The sequence below is a fragment of the Nymphalis io genome, chromosome 11 (assembly GCF_905147045.1).
Source record: "Nymphalis io chromosome 11, ilAglIoxx1.1, whole genome shotgun sequence".
NCBI lineage: Eukaryota > Metazoa > Arthropoda > Insecta > Lepidoptera > Nymphalidae > Nymphalis > Nymphalis io.
The window spans coordinates 7,633,582-7,651,665 of record NC_065898.1 but is presented as its reverse complement, the minus strand read 5'-3'; the positions used below and the strand labels follow the sequence as shown (position 1 = coordinate 7,651,665).

The window sequence follows — 18,084 nt, the reverse complement described above, 5'->3', positions numbered from 1 at the left end:
CCTTCTATAATTGTAACATAAATTCTGAGATGAGGCTGTATGTTGCAAGATTTTTGCCTATTTCCTTTTTCTACTAATTACTTAGCGAATAAAAAGTATGATTTTTTTGTAACATTTGTATATTTTGTGACTGACAAGTGACAATTTAACCGCATAAAAGCAATTGACTAAACACAGTAAATACAAAAAGACAGTTGACAAGTTTTGTAATTTGCAACAATATTGCTATTTACTGTTATGAACTAGACATATTTATTTCATATTATTGCTAACATTATTATAGACCAAAATGTCTCAGAATCACTGTGCTGTGCAAGGCTGTAAAATGTCTATATACAATAAGCCAATTGGCGTTTCATTTTATCCGTAAGTTACATCTTCTATGTATGTTTTTATTAATAATCATTTTTTATTTGTAATTAATTATGATTTTTTATGCAGTTGTCCAACTTCTATTGAAATGAAAAACAAATGGCTTCATGCTTTGAGAAACAGATGTGCCATTCTGGATTGGTCAAGAAGTCGCATTTGTTCTAAGCATTTTGAGCACAAATACTTTGATTCTCAGAAAAAACTAAAAGATAATGCTGTACCAACACTGTTTCCAGTTACTAAAAAATTACAAAAGGTAAGTTTGTATAATTTATTTTCATCGTAGAAATCAGACATAGCTCATTTCAGCATGCAATGATGAAAATTATATTATTCTGTGAGTTCTTTCATTTTCCGATAAAAACTGACTTCAAGTTATTTTAAGGTAACTATTTAGGTATCATAAAAATTCAATAATAATAAATTTATATATTGTCTCCAAAACTTTCTTGAAAAATTAAGTTAGTAAAAAGTTCAAAACTAAAATGGTGTTATTTATTTCAAAATTTAAAGTGTCAAGGTATATTTGTGCTTCCTTTGGTCGACGCTTTCACTTCACATAAATTGCATTTCATTTAATATTGTATAAATAATATAATATACAAGATATATGAATACAACTTTTATAAAAATTAAACAACACTTATCTACCCCTGGAAATTGTATTTGTTATTTTCGCGCCCCTCACCATCTGGCACCTAGAGCAATCACTCCTGCTGCACTGTGTTACAATGTTTTAAAAAATAAAATGTTTGAACGTTTTAAAAATATATGTATTGTTCAAACACAATATGTATGCTTGATACTAATATTTTGTTCTGTTTTTAGAATCATGAGATAACACCTAATAAAAATAAAATTGAGAGGATTTTGAGTAAACTTACGCAATCAGAACTTATAGCCGATATAAAAAATAATCTGAAAAGGGTAAAGGAGCCAGTAAATTTTGATAATTTAATCACTGAAGACTTAAGATGTAGACCAGAGGCATCAATAGAAGCTCAACTTTGGCTTTTAATTAAGAAGCAAGATCACCTAAATAATAGATTATTAGAACACATTGTCCAGAACAAAAAACATATTGAGGTTTTACAAAAAAATATGGATGATTCAAAATCTTCAAAGAAAGATGTAGACCAAAGTACAGAGACATACAAATATATTGTGAAATGTCTTCAAGAAAAACTCGCAACTTTAGAGGAACAAATTGAGATTCTAACTGCTGTAGAATCACGTTAGTTCAAGACTGTAGTCAAATATTGAATACAATCCCTGATACATTATTCTAAGACAATATATTAAAACAATAAAATGGACAGTATAGTTTTATTTATATGTATCACATTATATTATACCTTGATTACATCAATTGAAATTATTATAATAAAAAATGTAGTTTATGTAAAAAAATTAATCTAATATCTTCTATACAAAAGAAGAATAAACAGTTTTCAGTCTTATTATCTGTTCAGTTGTTTTTCTAGAATTTGTCTAAGTGTCTTCTTTTTATTTGTCTTGTCAGATAGAGGCCTTCCAAGGGGAATGAGTTCCATTTGTTGTAAACGTCGTCTAAACCTCTGGTAAAATTCTAAAACATCTGGGTTAGCCCACACATGACGAGAGTCAAAATCCAAAACTCGTAGAGTCTCCAAGCTTTGTGCTCTACTTAGAGCTACATATGCCTGACCAGCCTCAAATATTTTGGAAAGAGACATTTCTACACAATCTAATGTCAATCCTTGTGACTTATGTATTGAAAATGCCCATGCCAAATTTAAAGGTACTTGTTGACGACAGAGCAAAGAGCCATTAGAATTTTTCACATACCATCTCTCTGTTCTTGCTGTATATTCTTTTTTATTTTTAAATCGGACAACAGGCAAACCTTCTTCAAACCTAACAACAACACCCCTAGCTCCGTTAACTAGGCCTGCATTTACATTTATATTTTTAAGTAACATAACTTGAGCACCAACTTTTAAAAGTAATTTTGAAGGGGCAACAGTCTGCATATCAAGAAGAGTGGTTGCATTATCACTATCTTGTGCAGAAAATAACTTTTCTTCACCATTTAAATCTCGCAATTTTGAATTATTTATCATTTTAGAATCATTGGTGTGAGAACAAAGTCTTGTAGCGAGAATTCCATCACATTCAATTTTTTGAGAAGCTGTTTGTAAAAGGCGTTCATTGATGTCTTTTGTTACCCGTCCTATCCTTATACTATTGAGGATTGAGATAAATTCTTGATCAGTTTGCCTATGGACCTCTTTTAATTCGAAACAAAGGTCTACACATTTTTCCCAGCATGATGTTTGAAAGCAAAATCTCTTTGCAGATTTGTCTTTATCTACAACAGGAGGTAATTGTAAGAAATCTCCACAAAGAATAAGCTGAATACCTCCAAATGGTTTATCATTTTTTCGAACATGTCTTGCTACTGCTTCCAACTTCTATAATAATGTAAAAGAGATAAATTATAATGTAATTTAGAGATCTATTAACCAAATTAAATGTTTATTATATTATAAAAATTACCTCAAAGTAAGTTCCATCAACCATTGATATTTCATCTATTATAAGATGCTTGCATTTTCTCCATTTTTGAGCAACTAATGGTAGTTTCATTGCTTTTTCACATAATTTTTCTAAAGTTCCACTACCATCACCGATACCTGCAAATGCATGCAGTGTTGTTCCACCTAAAAAAAAGAAAATATTAAAGAAAAATCATAAAAAAATACTATCTTTATAGAAATACAAATTTATTTACCTATGTGACAAGCCGCAACTCCAGTAGATGCTGTTGGCATTGTGACATCTGGAGGTAAGGCAGAAACTATTCTTTTTAACAGGAAACTTTTCCCTGTACCTGCAGATCCAGTAAAAAATATATTCTTTCCGCTAAGACAAGCTTCTAAAACTCTCTGTTGCTCTATATTTAAAGAACTGGTAATTGTTAATGGAGATGGAGAATAAAGTTTTTTTGGAGCAGGACCTCTATTAATTTCTTCTAATTTTCGCTTTTTGGAAGGTGGAGACGGAGTCGTTGTTGCTTTACTGATCTTGCTCTTAGCATTAGATATATCTGTGACTGTTACAGGGCTAATGTCTTCAAAAGCTTGCGCCTTACCACTTAACAACTTAGCTCTCATAGTTTGTTTGGATGGTGTCTTATTAACAGCTTGGTCCTTGTCACCAGACATTTTAACAAAAATAGTCCTTAAAAACGAAACTAAATTGATAGGTGGTGCATTTGATACAAAAAGAGTACATCCCGCTTCTTGAAACTTAATGCTCGCTTTGCCTTCCGCCATAAACTTTTTAAAAACATTTATACTTTTTAGAGCTAGTCGGATGTTAGTCTGTTTATCACTGGATATCTCCAAGAACATTTCGCGAAATTCATTTCGAATTAAACGTATAGATGCAGTCCTGTAATTAACTTTTCTTGTAATAGATCCTTGTGGTGTTGTCCATTCTACCGTTACGGCACATGACAAAAACGATGCTCCAGGCTCCATTGTTATATAATAAATAACTTATTTAACTTTATTATAAAAATTTAATACATAATTCTCCAGTTACAACACCACATCAATACCCTATTTGCGCGCGCGCATATTGTCGCCATCGAGTATCCATCTGTGTCCACACTCCACAGATATTTACAAGTTACCTACAAAAATCAGAAACCATAATGTAAAATATAACACTATTTACCACAGATCATTTCAGAGACATCAAAATTTGATAAAAATCAAGATAATAATTTTATTTAAAATTAATTGAATTTTTTTTAACATTATATTATTTATACATTTCACAATACATCTAAATGTAAAACATAAACGCTTCTTTTTTATATAAAATCTGTTAGTGGTCACCACCGCCTACCTATAGACAATCGATTGTCTATCGATAGTTAAGGCGCAAGCAATGGTATCCATTATATCGTGAAATCTACACATCCTGAATATTTATTGCAGTCAACTATCGATAGTTCTGCAACACTTATCCATATTTGTTGAAATTATAAATATAAAGGAAAACTAAAATTAAAACGTCATGTTTAAATTAATTTGAATGCTAAAAAAATATTAATCATCTAAATATTACACCGGTTTCTGTCTATATATATATATATATATATATTCTGTTTATATATATATAATAATAGGTGGGGGAGGTGTTAAATACCCTATGCCCTTTTCTGCAAGCCTGTCAACGTGTATTCAAAAAATGTAGTATAGGTATAGTTAAGTTGTGAGAACTTAACAAGCAATCAAACTCATTTTCGCTGTTTAAATATTAGTAAGTATATATAAATCAAAAACACCAATGAAATTATACGTAAGACATTAGAAAATTATCGTTTCTCTGTTTGATTACTTAGAGAATTAAGACAATCGAAAGCATATACCTAGCCAATACGGTGTACAGCATAGCACTATCTGCTATGCTCGACTGAAAGAAAATCTGCCTTAGAACGAAATGTAAGAGTAAACAACTATAAACTAAAAAAATACCTACACAATGGAAAATAAAGCCATCGTGGGCTTTATTTTCCATTGTGTAGGTATTTTTATTTTTTTTTCACGCACTGTAAACCTTCAGAAAGGTATTCGGGTCCCATGGGGGGAGCCGTGTCATGTGGGATTCATACCCACTAAAACCACTGCAACGGCCGTCCTTGACACGGATCGGAGAGGCTGCGGGATCGTGTTGATATAACGCATTCGCGGACCCTCCCGTGCTGTGCTCTGCTCGTGACTCGGTAGAACTCCCCTCGGGGGTTGAGGGTAATCGCACCCCTCCGAACTTGTGATGTAGGTATGCGTTAATACGCAATGAAAAAAAATTATTTTCAAACATAATTTTGAATTAAAATGCATTGACCAAAGTTAAACTATACCAACTTCTCCTGCTAAGCAGATTCGTGCTAATCACGTACCTTTCTTCTTACCGGGAACACTTTACGGGAGCTCCTCAAGGCTCCGAATTAACCCGCTGTTGTTGGTCCTTTACGCAAATAGACGGACCGAATACTATATGAGAAACGAAGACTGTCTTGTTATGGTTAACACATACAGACAGACTTCTTATATAGTGGCGTTTTATATGTGACTTAAAAGTGAGATTTCATCGATTATAATGCCACAGAAACTTTATATCTTTTTTCCATGGAATGGGAAGTTTGCAGAGCGAAACCTTATTGAGTGGATGGGTGGTCGCTACACCGCTCAAACCTAACAAAGATTACAACGGCATTTTTGTAACTTCGATTCTCTATTTCTAAACCATACGCTTAAAGTTATTAAAAGGTTGCGAAGAGTAATCGAAAGAGTGATTGAATTTTAAAGTGATAATAACTAATCGTCATTACAAATAAAATATTTTACATCATCTTTGTCATCATCAATCACTTAAGAATTCAATGACTCTTTGACCACATAGGTATACAATTAGACAAGAGGAGAATGTTGGACCAACAAGCTGTTCCAATAAGACTGCTTGGATACCTTAATGTGTAATTTTTTTTTAGTTAAAAAATAAGTCTGGCATATTCTGTATATATACTTTAAACGCAATTAATATACTTTCACCCGACCATGTTTCCACACGATGTTTTACTTCAATGTAAATTACAAGATATAATATATAATTATAAGCTCCAATTAAGCACAAGAAATGCTTGTGTATAATTATATGCGTGAATGCTCAGGTTTGAACCCGCAATCTTCAGTTGTGATTCGAGTGTTGTGTGGACCACGATCAATTACTAGGCCACATTGGGTCGGTCTAGACTCTAGACCAATTTTATTAAAAAAAGTAAAAGCATGAAAGATTGTCGTTAAATACATTTTTCGAGGGTGAAGTCGTATAAAACATATATTAGTGCCAGCCATAACTTTTAAAATTTTACCGTAAAAAAATCCAATAATTTTTATTTATTCTTATTTGAAAATTTGATCAATTAAATTTTCAACAGGCCTGCGGTTTATTATTTAACACATAATGATAATACTTATCCAAGCATTCATAAAATGTATACCTATATGTGTACTTACTCCGAATCACCCTTCGGAGAGGTCCTCTCTTGGGCTATAGCGAACTTAAATATAAAAACTTTCATTGAATTGACTATACGTATTTAACTTCTTTTTAATTTTTATTTCATTGCCGGAGACAAGCTGTCATTTAGCAGACAGCTAATAATTCATCGTCGGCCCGTAAAAGCGTCTAAAGATAAACACAGAGGTAAACAAAAATATACCAATATGCATTTCTAAATGCAATATGTACTGTCTAATTGAGAATAGTGGATAAAGTTTTTCTGATTTATAAATGTACTTACATACTAATATATAACAAGAATTAGTAGCATCGTTAATATAACATATAACCATTAATTTGAAGCAAACAATTTATTGGTAAAATGTAAATAAGTTTTCAAATTAACATGCTACTTAATATGATGACCAATTAACTCAGACTTGTGTTTGATTCCCGCTTGAGTCATAACATTTTGTATTGATCTTATCTATATCTTATAATGTAGTAAATATAAAGCTATAAAATCATTGACATTTAAATTCCAAATAAAATTGTTATTAAAGTGTGTGCCTGTAAAAAACAAAAATTTTCGGTAGATAAGTATACTTTTTATAACAAGAAATTTGATAGCAACACAGAGACAACTGTTTTATTGCGACTGAGCCCCACTGTGCTGAAATCCGGATACTCCAGGATGACGTAACCTCGCAGACGCTCCTGAAATTCATTACACATGCTATATTTCAAAAGCCTACCGTGACAGTAACCAATCCGCGATGCTAAATGACATTGAGATCATCAGTCAACTCGTGTGATGTATCGCCGGTACAGCAAGTAGGTGTATGTTCAATATGATTGTTAAAGCTCATAATCAAAGCAAAATAAACATTGAATCAAAATTTACATTTACGGTACAACTGATGTCTAATTATTTACATTTCCTGTGAATACTTTTCGTGCTAATTTTTCCGATGACTTCTAATAAAGCTATCCTATATTCGAAAAAATTTTACATCCCTATATCATAACATCTGGCAAGTTTTTATAACTTTTAAAATTTATTGATATACAATCTATCTATTTAAATATTGTATACTATAAGAGACTAAATATAAGAAGGAATTAAGGAATTTTTAACGATCTTCTTTAACGACGCTTTATTTTATTGGTAATAAATAATCATTTTAACTTCGATTAGAAGCATCTAGGCTCAGATTGAGATTGGTACAAAAAAATATTTAAAATATAAAAAAAAAATCAATACTCATCTATTTCATTGACTTATAATCATTTTTTTTTTTCAATTAATAATTTCTTTTAAGCTATGTACATTTTTGTAGATAACTTATCAAGAACACAATGAAAATAATTATTGTTAATTATTTTCATCACATAATAAGCTAAGTTGACTACATTGTTATAGTAAAGATTTTTACATATTTCCGAATCTATTTATACTTATTAAGTGAGTTTGAACGGACATATTTAAGCATAATAAATATGTTATTGCTTATACTTACATTTGCTTGGATTAATCACATTATCATGGCGCGTCAAGCATTTCCCGAGCTTAGAAACCTAGCGAGCAATAAAATATCAGAAATAAGAATCCGAGTTATTTGAAACACATCCTGATAGATCTGATTCCGAAACAACTTATTTACATAAATTACATCTATATATAGCTATATATAGGCACTAACAATAATTTTCAAAAAGTAGCGACCACTCAATTTTTCATATCATAGTTTATACATACATAGTACATTATGATAAAAGCCTTTTTTTGCTTAGCAAGAATATCGAGGCAAAAATGAGATATATTGAAATACTAAGCGTCAATGATTTACGGGCCGCCTAGGGATGTAAAAATCGCAGGTTCGAACCTGACCTTGGGCTGCTATCGTCTCCACTTCTAACACAAGCTGTACATATATTTGAAAAGTTTATAGGAATATTAGTCATTTCTTGAAAAAAAAACGAGCATTGGGATTATTATTTAAAAAAAAAAAACAAAACCGCCGCCGTGGATCTTGCTTTGTTGCGATCATTCCATTAAGTTGTAATGTAGGAGTACTGAGGTGTGTCTTATAGTTACGGAATGTTTAGTTGTCTATTATTTGTATAATTTGTTTTGAAATATAGAAGTATGATATGGTATTATACCAGGGAAACATACCTAAAGGTAAGGTAAAAAAGGTCTTTGTATGTATGTATGTTGCAGCATAGGAAATTTCTTAAAATAAAGATATATAAGTATAATTATCCTCTGAGGCTTATTATAATTTTCTCAAAATTTGATTATAATGAAATGAAATTTGAAAATTGTATATTTTTATCTTTACAAAATATTAATAACAAAACATTGTTTTTAAGAAATATAAATATGAGCAACATATTAAAGCTAAAAATATAAGTCAATTGTAATATTTTAGTACGTTTGTTATGAAGGTACCTATATCGTAGCAATAATATTTTATTAACACGCGAAATTTGAACGGAAGCCGCTACTAAACGTATCAACGCTTCTTGCTTTCAAAGCAAATATACTTATTTTCACGATCATTTGGAAATATTTAGCGTTGAAAGAATTAAAGTCAATAAATACAATTCTCCCGGCAAACGTACCTATACAAATAAAATCTTCGTAATAATAACTTTCAATACCTTTTTTGTATTATTTTATACATTTATTAGAGTAGATTATCCAATTAAATGACTAATACTTGGTTGCAGGTCTTTGTTCAAGTCTGCGTAGGTACCATCAATTTATCACATATTCTACTGCCAAACAGCAATACTTAGCATTGTTGTGTTCCGGTTTATGGGTTAATGAGTCAGTGTAATTATATGCACCAGGGATATAAAATCTTAGCTCCCAAGGTTTGTGCGCATTGCCGATGTAAGGGATCGTTAATATTTCTTACAGTTCCAATGTCTATGGGTGGTGGTGACCATTCACTATATGGTGGCCAGTCGTTAACTAGAGGAGGAGGTAAACACTTACTAGAAGTCCTCCTGAGCGATTTTTTTCACTTCAGCGATTGTCAACGAGGGCCAGGTGGCCAACTGACCCAACTGCACAGGAGATACCATAGCGGATAAATATATACGCAGGTGCATTCTCTACTCCGTCAATCTTATAATATTAGGGGAAGATGCTCCAACACGACCGGAAAGAGTTCAGGCGTAGGACGACCGGCTTCACCTCTCACAGGGAACATTAAAAGTAGGATTTATTAGTTGGTATTATATTTGGTAGGTAAATATATAAGTTCTCCTTACACGTATATAGCAATTGATTATTGCGATATTCCACAAGATTCATTTAAAAAAATTAAAATACTTTAATTCGTTTCAAAATATAGATGATTTGCCACACTATCAAATGATCATTTGGTCAAGAGCGAATAAGACTTGAGTAGTAGGCCTTTAAATATATATATAAATATTCTAACCAAATATTCAAACCGATGGATGAATGATTCAGCGACTACAAATCTTAAGCATACAAAGTGTTATTTAAAAATTAAGTGTAACTTTAAAACAGCTTACCAGTTATGCAGAACGAGCAGCATGTTAATTTATTACATACAATTTTCTTTTTTAGTAACAGTTTTCTTATATACTTACCTAGAACTTAACCAATATAATTATTCATTAAAAAAAAGGAAAAAGAGAAATATATCTGTAGGGATAAAACTTTCAAATATATGTTATGTACAGTGCTTGTATGAGCCTACTTGAATAAAGAATATTTTGATTACTTTGTTTTTATTTATAGTTTTACTATTTTATCGTCCACATATTAGTGATATTTGCAAAAACTTATTTTAAAGATGGCGGCTAGTGTCTGAGATGACAAAAAGAAATGAAAACTTGGGAACATATGTATATTCTGGCGCCATTAATCTCTAACATATTATTAGCATTTCTTGTTGTGTGGCCTCACTTGTTGTACTAATTTTTCTTGGCAAAAAAACATAGTTCTTTTTTTAAGCATATGTATGTATTTATATATTCAATTAAAAAGTGCATAACAATAAAATATCCTGACAAATTGTTTGTACAAGCTTGTACTTAATATATAAATACATATCAAGATTTATCATTATTTACTAAATAAGTAAGTATAATTAAGTCTAGCTATCACAAAAAAATTGGTTAGTAAAGTCAAGAATAAATTAATTTAATGTTACCTAATTATTATAATATTTTTTTTTACTACTTCAAGACCGAATAAAAACGATTATACGAATCATTAATGTACAATAAGAGCTTCCGTTATACACAATTAAGCATATAAATAAAAATTTTCTTTACGAACAAATAATTGAAATGCAATGTAAAATTGAAAGCTTAGGATATCTATTTTGATGGAGGTATTTAAAAGGTGAACTATTCGCTTCAACGACTACAAGTGTAGCAGGGAACCTACGGCAAGACACATGAAAGAGATGCATACAGGAAATGGACACAGTCCATACACGCATTACTCAGAATTAGCATACCGTTTTGTGGACGCGTAGGTGTGTTTATGCTACTGTTCGACGATTCCCTAGATAAATCATATTTTTCAATTACGCTTACATGTTTACATTACATTACATTACGATGTGTACATCTAAGTATTAACCTAACTCAATCTTATTAACTAACATTATACATCGTTAGTGCATTGTTCAAGTGCTTAGGTAACGTTAATTTTTTAGTTAAATTCAAGTTTTTATCTAAATTTAGCTTGCTATATAATACATATCAGTTAAAGGGGGGTGAACCAGTTCCACAACGTAGCTACAGTCCATGTTGCCTTTATCTCCCTTCAAACGCCAATCGCGAGATGTTATGAACAACATGTGAAATCTCAACAGTGCTTGCCGGGAATAAAGTCTGCGATCTTCGGGTTATATTATCTATCTATTATACGTGTTCTGTCCACTTTGCCATTACGGATCTAACACGTTTGTATTTGTATTAATTTTTTCCCAAAAGTAATTAATATTTTTTATTAAGTAGGTACCTACTTCAAAACAAGGAATTAATTAACCTTATCCTACCTTTATTTCTATTATAAATAAGCTCGAGTGTATGTATATTTTAATGCGCTTATCGAGATAACTAGTCCATTTTTCAATCATTATTTTTACATGAGATAATCCATTCATTGAGAAAGGTTTTAGACTATACTTACAGCTTCACGCTAAGATCCTCAGAAGCAAAGCACTAACTATAAAGGCAACATTGTAAATTGCATGAAATATACCTGATATTTGTGCAAAACTTGTGGCACAAAACTATCTAACCCGAAAAATAAAAACCTGAATATATTTGATTGAATTCAAATGTATTTTCTTTAGTAATTTTGATTTTACATTAATATAGAATATATAAAGAGCAGCAGGCAAATGTTTAGATTAGTCCATGGTATGTAATTAGGTAGTTGGCATGGTTCCGAGTAGGTAGGCCCGCGGGGTTGCGTTACATGCATCTGCTGAAACAAAACAATTCGTGTGAACGGGCCGGACAATGCAGGGTGACATTGCTGTGACCACGCTACATACCTCATTAGGATAGATCGATTAATTACGAACAGTAGGATAAATAAGAATCGAATTCATATATTTAACATACAAAAAAGTAATAATAATATATGATTATTGACAAAATTAATTAACAACCTCAATGAGGCAATGGTGATAGTGATTGTTGATATAAATTGAATTTTTATATTTTTTATTGTTATTTGTTGTTGTATTTTTCATTAACATTAATATAAACTAGACTATCCCTGTATATTACACAAGTGATGGAGTACATATTCATGCGTCGTCGGCGTCGAGAGAGAGCACCACACATGGGACGCATCTGTGCTCAACTCGCTGGAGGTGTACCCTGAAATCCGTAGTCATAGTAACAATCAGATTTTATTTAAAATTTGTGTATTTGTTTAAATTTTTATAATTTCTTATTTTTACTGATAATAATTTGTGTGAATTCTAAAAATAAATATTTTTTATTGTATTGCTATTGCTATTGTATAAGGTATAATAAATAGAAAAGTTTGAATACTTGGTTGTTTATTCCTAATTCACACTATAACGACTGCATAATATAAATCGTATAGAAATTGGTAACGCTTTGGACCATGAAGTAATATATTAATCAATTAAAAAAAATTACAATTTGTGTATTTTTTATTATTGCCTAGCGAAATAGGTAAAACAATTACTTTAAGACTTGTACTCAATTAAAAAAATCGCAATGGAAAATAGAAAAAAAGTTCGATGCAAAAACGGCCTTATCTCTAATAGATCTACTGAGATTACTGACTATATTTTTATCAACAAAAATATATTTATACTATTTATTTCATTTGTCAATTGATATAACAATGTTTTTATTTCTTACTTTACATTTATAAAATACTACTAGAAATAATCCTTTGTCTTTTATTCTCGTAACAGTTACTAAGCACCTAAATATGGAATAATACAAACATATTTTTAGGAACTACTGCGGTAATTAGAAACGGATTATCTTTTGGTCTAATTCTTAAAAATGTTAATACCTTTTATTTAAAAAAGTTAAATGCTCACCAGATGTTGAGTAGCATTGATATTCAGAAATCGACAAATTAACAAACAATAGTTACTTATCGGTCCAAGCATACCAGGTAATGGGTTTCGTCTATGGATTGGGCACGCGTGTGACGTATTTTCCTCTACAGCTGCCGAAGGCTCGCAGATGTTTTATGGCACTGAACATTTCCAAGACGTTTTATTATTTATTACGATATTGCCGTTTTGAACCTAATCTCCGTTTTTATTATGAAACAATGGTCATCTTGTCATTATTTTTGGCATACTGCACGCAGCTGTGGACTAACTTTGCGTGGGAATGAGCATTTTCCGTATTTTATTGTTATATGCTTCGGACGGTCTTTAATAATATAATATTGTTTAATTTCTCTGAATATATTCGAAAATACTACCTACTTACGTTCTGTTAAATTTGAATTTAACCGCATTGTAGATTTAACCTAAAGTCATTAAGTATAGTAAAATAGTAATAATTAACGTAAATAATAATAATTTACTTTTTTATTGTATTGTGTTATACATATCTGCATCTTTTTTAATAAAGAAATATACTGTAGGTTAATATTATTATTATTTTAGTATGCCAATATTTTTTAAAACAATAATTGATTTATAGGATTATTCTTTGGACAAATTTAATAAAAAATGTCTTCTAATGGAAAATACTATATGTGCTCCAAATGTCTTTAAAGGGCCTTGCTGATTATTCTAGTAATCTCAAGCAGGTGTCACTTACAAGCGCAAACTTGTAAAGTTTGAAAATAAACGGTGGTGTCGTAAAACTCTTAACAAAATAAACTCCCTCGGCGTTAATCTCTTGGTTAAAACATCTGTACCATTACTAACAAGACGTGTTATATCTAACTACACAAGAAGGTTTCAAGACAATTTATAATTTCCGTGAAGCTCTGGGATATGGGTACATATCGGTCCTAGATATTATCCCATATCACACGTGTCGATGTTGAATGTTTTAGATTTATTCGTGATCCGTCAATTTGGCGAAGTTATTATTCGCATTATTTAAGTAGATACCTATCTCTATTAGTTATATTGTGGCAAGCCTTAAACATATTTAACATACAATTATTGCAGAACATAGAATAAGTTTATAATTTAACAAGTTTAGGTAGGTAGTACCTATTTAACGTTCGAAATAATATCTTACTTATTTAGTAATTGTAAAAGTATACAAGCTTTTTAATTATAAGTGCTTAAATGTTATCAGACTAAAGCTTAAAACGTGAGAAACTCTAAAATTTTAGATAACGGTAAGAGCATTTAAGTTTATGAATGAAGCAAAAATATTTTAGAGATTCCCCCGAGTGTTCAGCAGATGTTGACAGTGAGTCATAAACAATTAAAAAGGAATTTTAAATCTTGCAGAAGCATTTGGCACTTCTTAAACTTAAAATTATAGTTATATTGTGTATGATACGAAAACAAGCATAATATTTACATATATATAAATAAGCATACAGAAAAAAAACTAACCTTAATCATAAAAACTTAGATCTTGAATGCAAGTCTGATTTAAATATTAATACCGTATTGAAAGACTTTTTTTTAAGAATATGGGAGGCATTAAGCAATTTCCAAATACTGATACTAATATATTTAGATTTTATGTAGGAAATCGTCCTAACCTTTATTTCAATCGTATATCAACTATACACGATGCATGGTTTGTCTCTAAAATAATATAAATTTATCTGTTAACTGTATTATAATTTGAAAAATGTTATAAGATTTAAATATAATCAAATAATCGGTATAGGTACTGTTTCATGACCTTTCATCGTTATCTTTAATTTTTGATATAAACGCTTAGGCACCTAATTCAAGATTAAAAAACAATAAGTTCAACTACGTCATACTTTTAATAGCACGCCATTAATTTCGCAGGCTACGCGGAAATTAATACCTGTCTTCTATGCGTTTTTTAGTATAAATGATAAACTTTAGCTTATAAACAAAGAAATTTAAAATAAGCCGACTTAAATTTTAATTCAAATGAGTATATATTAACTATATATAACAAAATAAAAAATAATTTATATTATTTTTAAAATGGCTGTGCTGTAAAAATATTAGTTCATTTTCATTTTTTTAAAAATTTAATTGTTTTCAATGTTAAAATGTTTGCAAATAAATTGTTTTAAATGAAACAAACGTTTTAAATTAATAGCTAATAGTATAATGTTCTTTTATATTATGTGTTAGTTTAGTATTTGTAGAAACGTAAAATGTTTAAAAATAAAGCACTATTTTTCCGGTTGAAACCCATTGCAATTTAACCAATGACAGTCAATATTGTTCCTACAATGAGACTTCATCTGTATATATTTTTTAATACATTATTTATTTACGTAATACAACAAATAATCAACAATCATTTATGATTGTATTCGAGCGAAAAAGTATTTGTTCTTAGAACAGTAAGTGCGGTTATATTATTATTAATTAAGTTATAACTAGCCTCTTTCTACCCCAAGAGGAGTAAAGACAAATAAACAATTTTGACATCGTATTGACGCGATATCATTGGTCGAGATCTTGAAAAATCGACTATATTCACCATGGTTTCGCGAAAAAAAGACCGCGTTAATGTTCTTGAAGTTAAATTATAGTAGTTAAAGTAGTTCGGTGAAATAGTGTTAAATTATAAATATAGGTAAATTAATCAAAAACTGTTTATAGTGAATAATATAGTATTATTGGTATTTAAATCTATGGTTTGTTTATCTTTACTTCCTCCTTGATTGGAATACGGCAGTGGTCGGCAACCTGGTTATCCAAAAGAGGCAAATAATAGACAATACACAATTTAAAAATATTCAGAGAGCCATTTTTTTAACTTAAGCTTTGCTTCAGTGTCTGCCGAAAAAAATTAATTGTTTTAACTACAAATTGTAAAAGTACGTTTGGGCGCGAACAATTACGCGGAGATAATAATGAAACACATGTTTGAACCGCCTAACCACGCTATTGTTACTTTCTATAATCGTGCACCTTTATAAGCTTGCATTTTAAAAAAAATACTCTTCTTTTACAAGGCAAGACAATAAGTAATGTTCCGTGGCTGCACTAAACATTTTCGAATCATCCTCATCCCCAAGCAGGGGAAAAACATAATGCTTCCTGAGAGCTATCGCCCCATCACCCTGCTTTCGTCGACCTCAAAAGTCTTCGAGAAACTACTACTGCTGCACATTACGCCCTAATTCCAGCCACGTGACGAACAGTTCGGTTTCCGTGCCGAGCACTCCACAACGCTGCAAGTCTCAAGAGTACTGCACCATCTCGCTACCGCCTACAACAAGCGAGAACATTCCGTCGCAGTACTTCTTGAAATAGAGAAAGCGTTCGACCGCGTCTGGCACACCGGACTCATCTACAAGCTGTCTACGTCTACTATTCCCCGTCGAGTAGTTAAGACTGTGGCCAGCTTCTTGGAAGACAGACGTTTTCAAGTGGCGGTTGAAGACGCCCTATCCAAGGAACGCCCCATCCGAGCCGGTGTATCCCAGGGAAGCTGCCTGTCACCCGTCTGCTACAGCAGATACACGGATGATATTCCAGTTGCGACCGGTGTTACACTAGCACTGTACGCCGACGACGCTGCATTTATAACTACATCTATGAATGCCTTGTATGCAGTGACCAAAATGTAGCGAGCACTGGACGCACTTCCCCCTTGGCTGGAGCACTGGAGGCTTAAGGTCAACGTGGTGAAGACTCAGGCGCTACACATCGGATGGGCACATATCCTACCCCCGCCGGTGTCGTTTCTAGGGGAATCCGTTGACTGTTCCTCGACTGTCAAGTACCTGGGCGTGGGCATCGACAAAAAGCTCTCAATTCGACACTATGTGAAGAACGTGGTAGCGCAGACGCGCGCCGTAAGAACCCTACTGGCTTCACACCTGCCGCTCCATGTGAAACTGTGCTTTTACAAAACATACGTCCGCACGCGACTCACCTACGCAGCCCCAGCGTGTTTCGCGCTGGCTAGCAAAACAATCCGCAAGACACTAAAGACGCAGCAGTCGCTAGCATTACCCATTATCACCGGAGCCCCTCGCTGTACGTGAGGAACGTAGTGATAGCCAGAGATCTGCGTATGGAGAGCCTCGATGACCACGTTCGCCACCTGAGCTCCTCTATGTTTGGTCGCGCTGACGGAGCACGATCGCAGCACCTGCACGGTATCGCGCCATACCATCGGCGACCACCGGACTCAAGAGGACTACCACGTGAACTCACTCAACACTGACCACTTACTCGTCGCTGGCTGATGGGTGCTCGCCGGCAACCACCAACGGGCTCGACCTCGCTGAACGACGAGAAAAGACAACACGGACCCACCACTCCGCCACATACCGCTGATCGCCGAGGCTTGATCGCTCTACGGCGTGAACGCCCCGAATTAAACACCATGGACAATGATCCTATCCAGTGACCCATCTGTAGTTGCAGACGCCGTTGCCACCACTGCAGGGGGCCATCGCCCCGAACAGTTACCCCAAGACCCACATAGGCCTGAGTGGACATTTCCGGCAAAAACTAAACATTTTGTGGAAGAGCCGCAGCCGAGGAGTCAAAGATCCACATGCAGCTCGCGAGCCGCGGTTTGCCAACCACTGGAATAGATAGGATTATAATAAGGGACAGTCTTCTATCTCGGAAACAGACAAAATATTCAAAAATATATATTTTAAGATGGTCATCAGAACGAAAAAACAGTTTGCCAAAATGAACACTGGTAAAACTGAGTTGCTTTACCTAGCCTACCTACTTATATCCAAACTTTGTTCAGAGGACTGTTAGATATACCTATATGTAAAAAATCAAAATGTCTTCAGCGTATATTGTAGTTACCTAGGTACTATAAAAATTATATGATTAATGTGAAGTAAATCTCAGTCCATCAGTTTTTTACCTCATAATTTGATGATATTTTATATAGAAGTAGCCTAGATGATGCAAAAGGAGTCTCGGTTAAAGGCTAATAGGTGTTAGCCATAACTATGAGAATTATAACTCAGTCATAATT

At 32.6% G+C, this 18,084-nt stretch overlaps 2 protein-coding genes across 2 annotated transcripts; one reads left to right on the top strand and one right to left on the bottom strand.

Moving 5' to 3' along the window:
- The first annotated feature begins 1 nt into the window (after position 1).
- LOC126771967 (uncharacterized) lies at positions 2-1,688 on the top strand. The gene is made up of 3 exons (XM_050492166.1): positions 2-366; positions 442-628; positions 1,201-1,688. The coding sequence occupies exons 1-3, from the start codon at positions 290-292 to the stop codon at positions 1,609-1,611; spliced, it is 675 nt and encodes a 224-aa protein (XP_050348123.1). The 5' UTR covers positions 2-289; the 3' UTR covers positions 1,612-1,688.
- LOC126771925 (ATP-dependent DNA helicase PIF1) lies at positions 1,685-4,003 on the bottom strand. Its single transcript, XM_050492097.1, has 3 exons — positions 3,146-4,003; positions 2,911-3,074; positions 1,685-2,825 (listed from the first exon to the last, which is right to left on the bottom strand). The coding sequence occupies exons 1-3, from the start codon at positions 3,894-3,896 to the stop codon at positions 1,833-1,835; spliced, it is 1,908 nt and encodes a 635-aa protein (XP_050348054.1). The 5' UTR covers positions 3,897-4,003; the 3' UTR covers positions 1,685-1,832.
- Positions 4,004-18,084: the final 14,081 nt, after the last annotated feature.

Bases quoted from the DNA above. Each gene is read 5' to 3' on its own strand.
- LOC126771967 (XM_050492166.1), top strand. From the start codon at position 290: ATGTCTCAGAATCACTGTGCTGTGCAAGGCTGTAAAATGTCTATATAC. The intron at 367-441 runs GTAAGTTACATC...TTTTTTATGCAG, and splicing joins ATTGGCGTTTCATTTTATCC to TTGTCCAACTTCTATTGAAA. The intron at 629-1,200 runs GTAAGTTTGTAT...TTCTGTTTTTAG, and splicing joins TTACTAAAAAATTACAAAAG to AATCATGAGATAACACCTAA.
- LOC126771925 (XM_050492097.1), bottom strand. From the start codon at position 3,896: ATGGAGCCTGGAGCATCGTTTTTGTCATGTGCCGTAACGGTAGAATGG. The intron at 3,075-3,145 runs GTAAATAAATTT...TCTTTTTTTTAG, and splicing joins AGTTGCGGCTTGTCACATAG to GTGGAACAACACTGCATGCA. The intron at 2,826-2,910 runs GTAATTTTTATA...ACATTATTATAG, and splicing joins TTGATGGAACTTACTTTGAG to AAGTTGGAAGCAGTAGCAAG.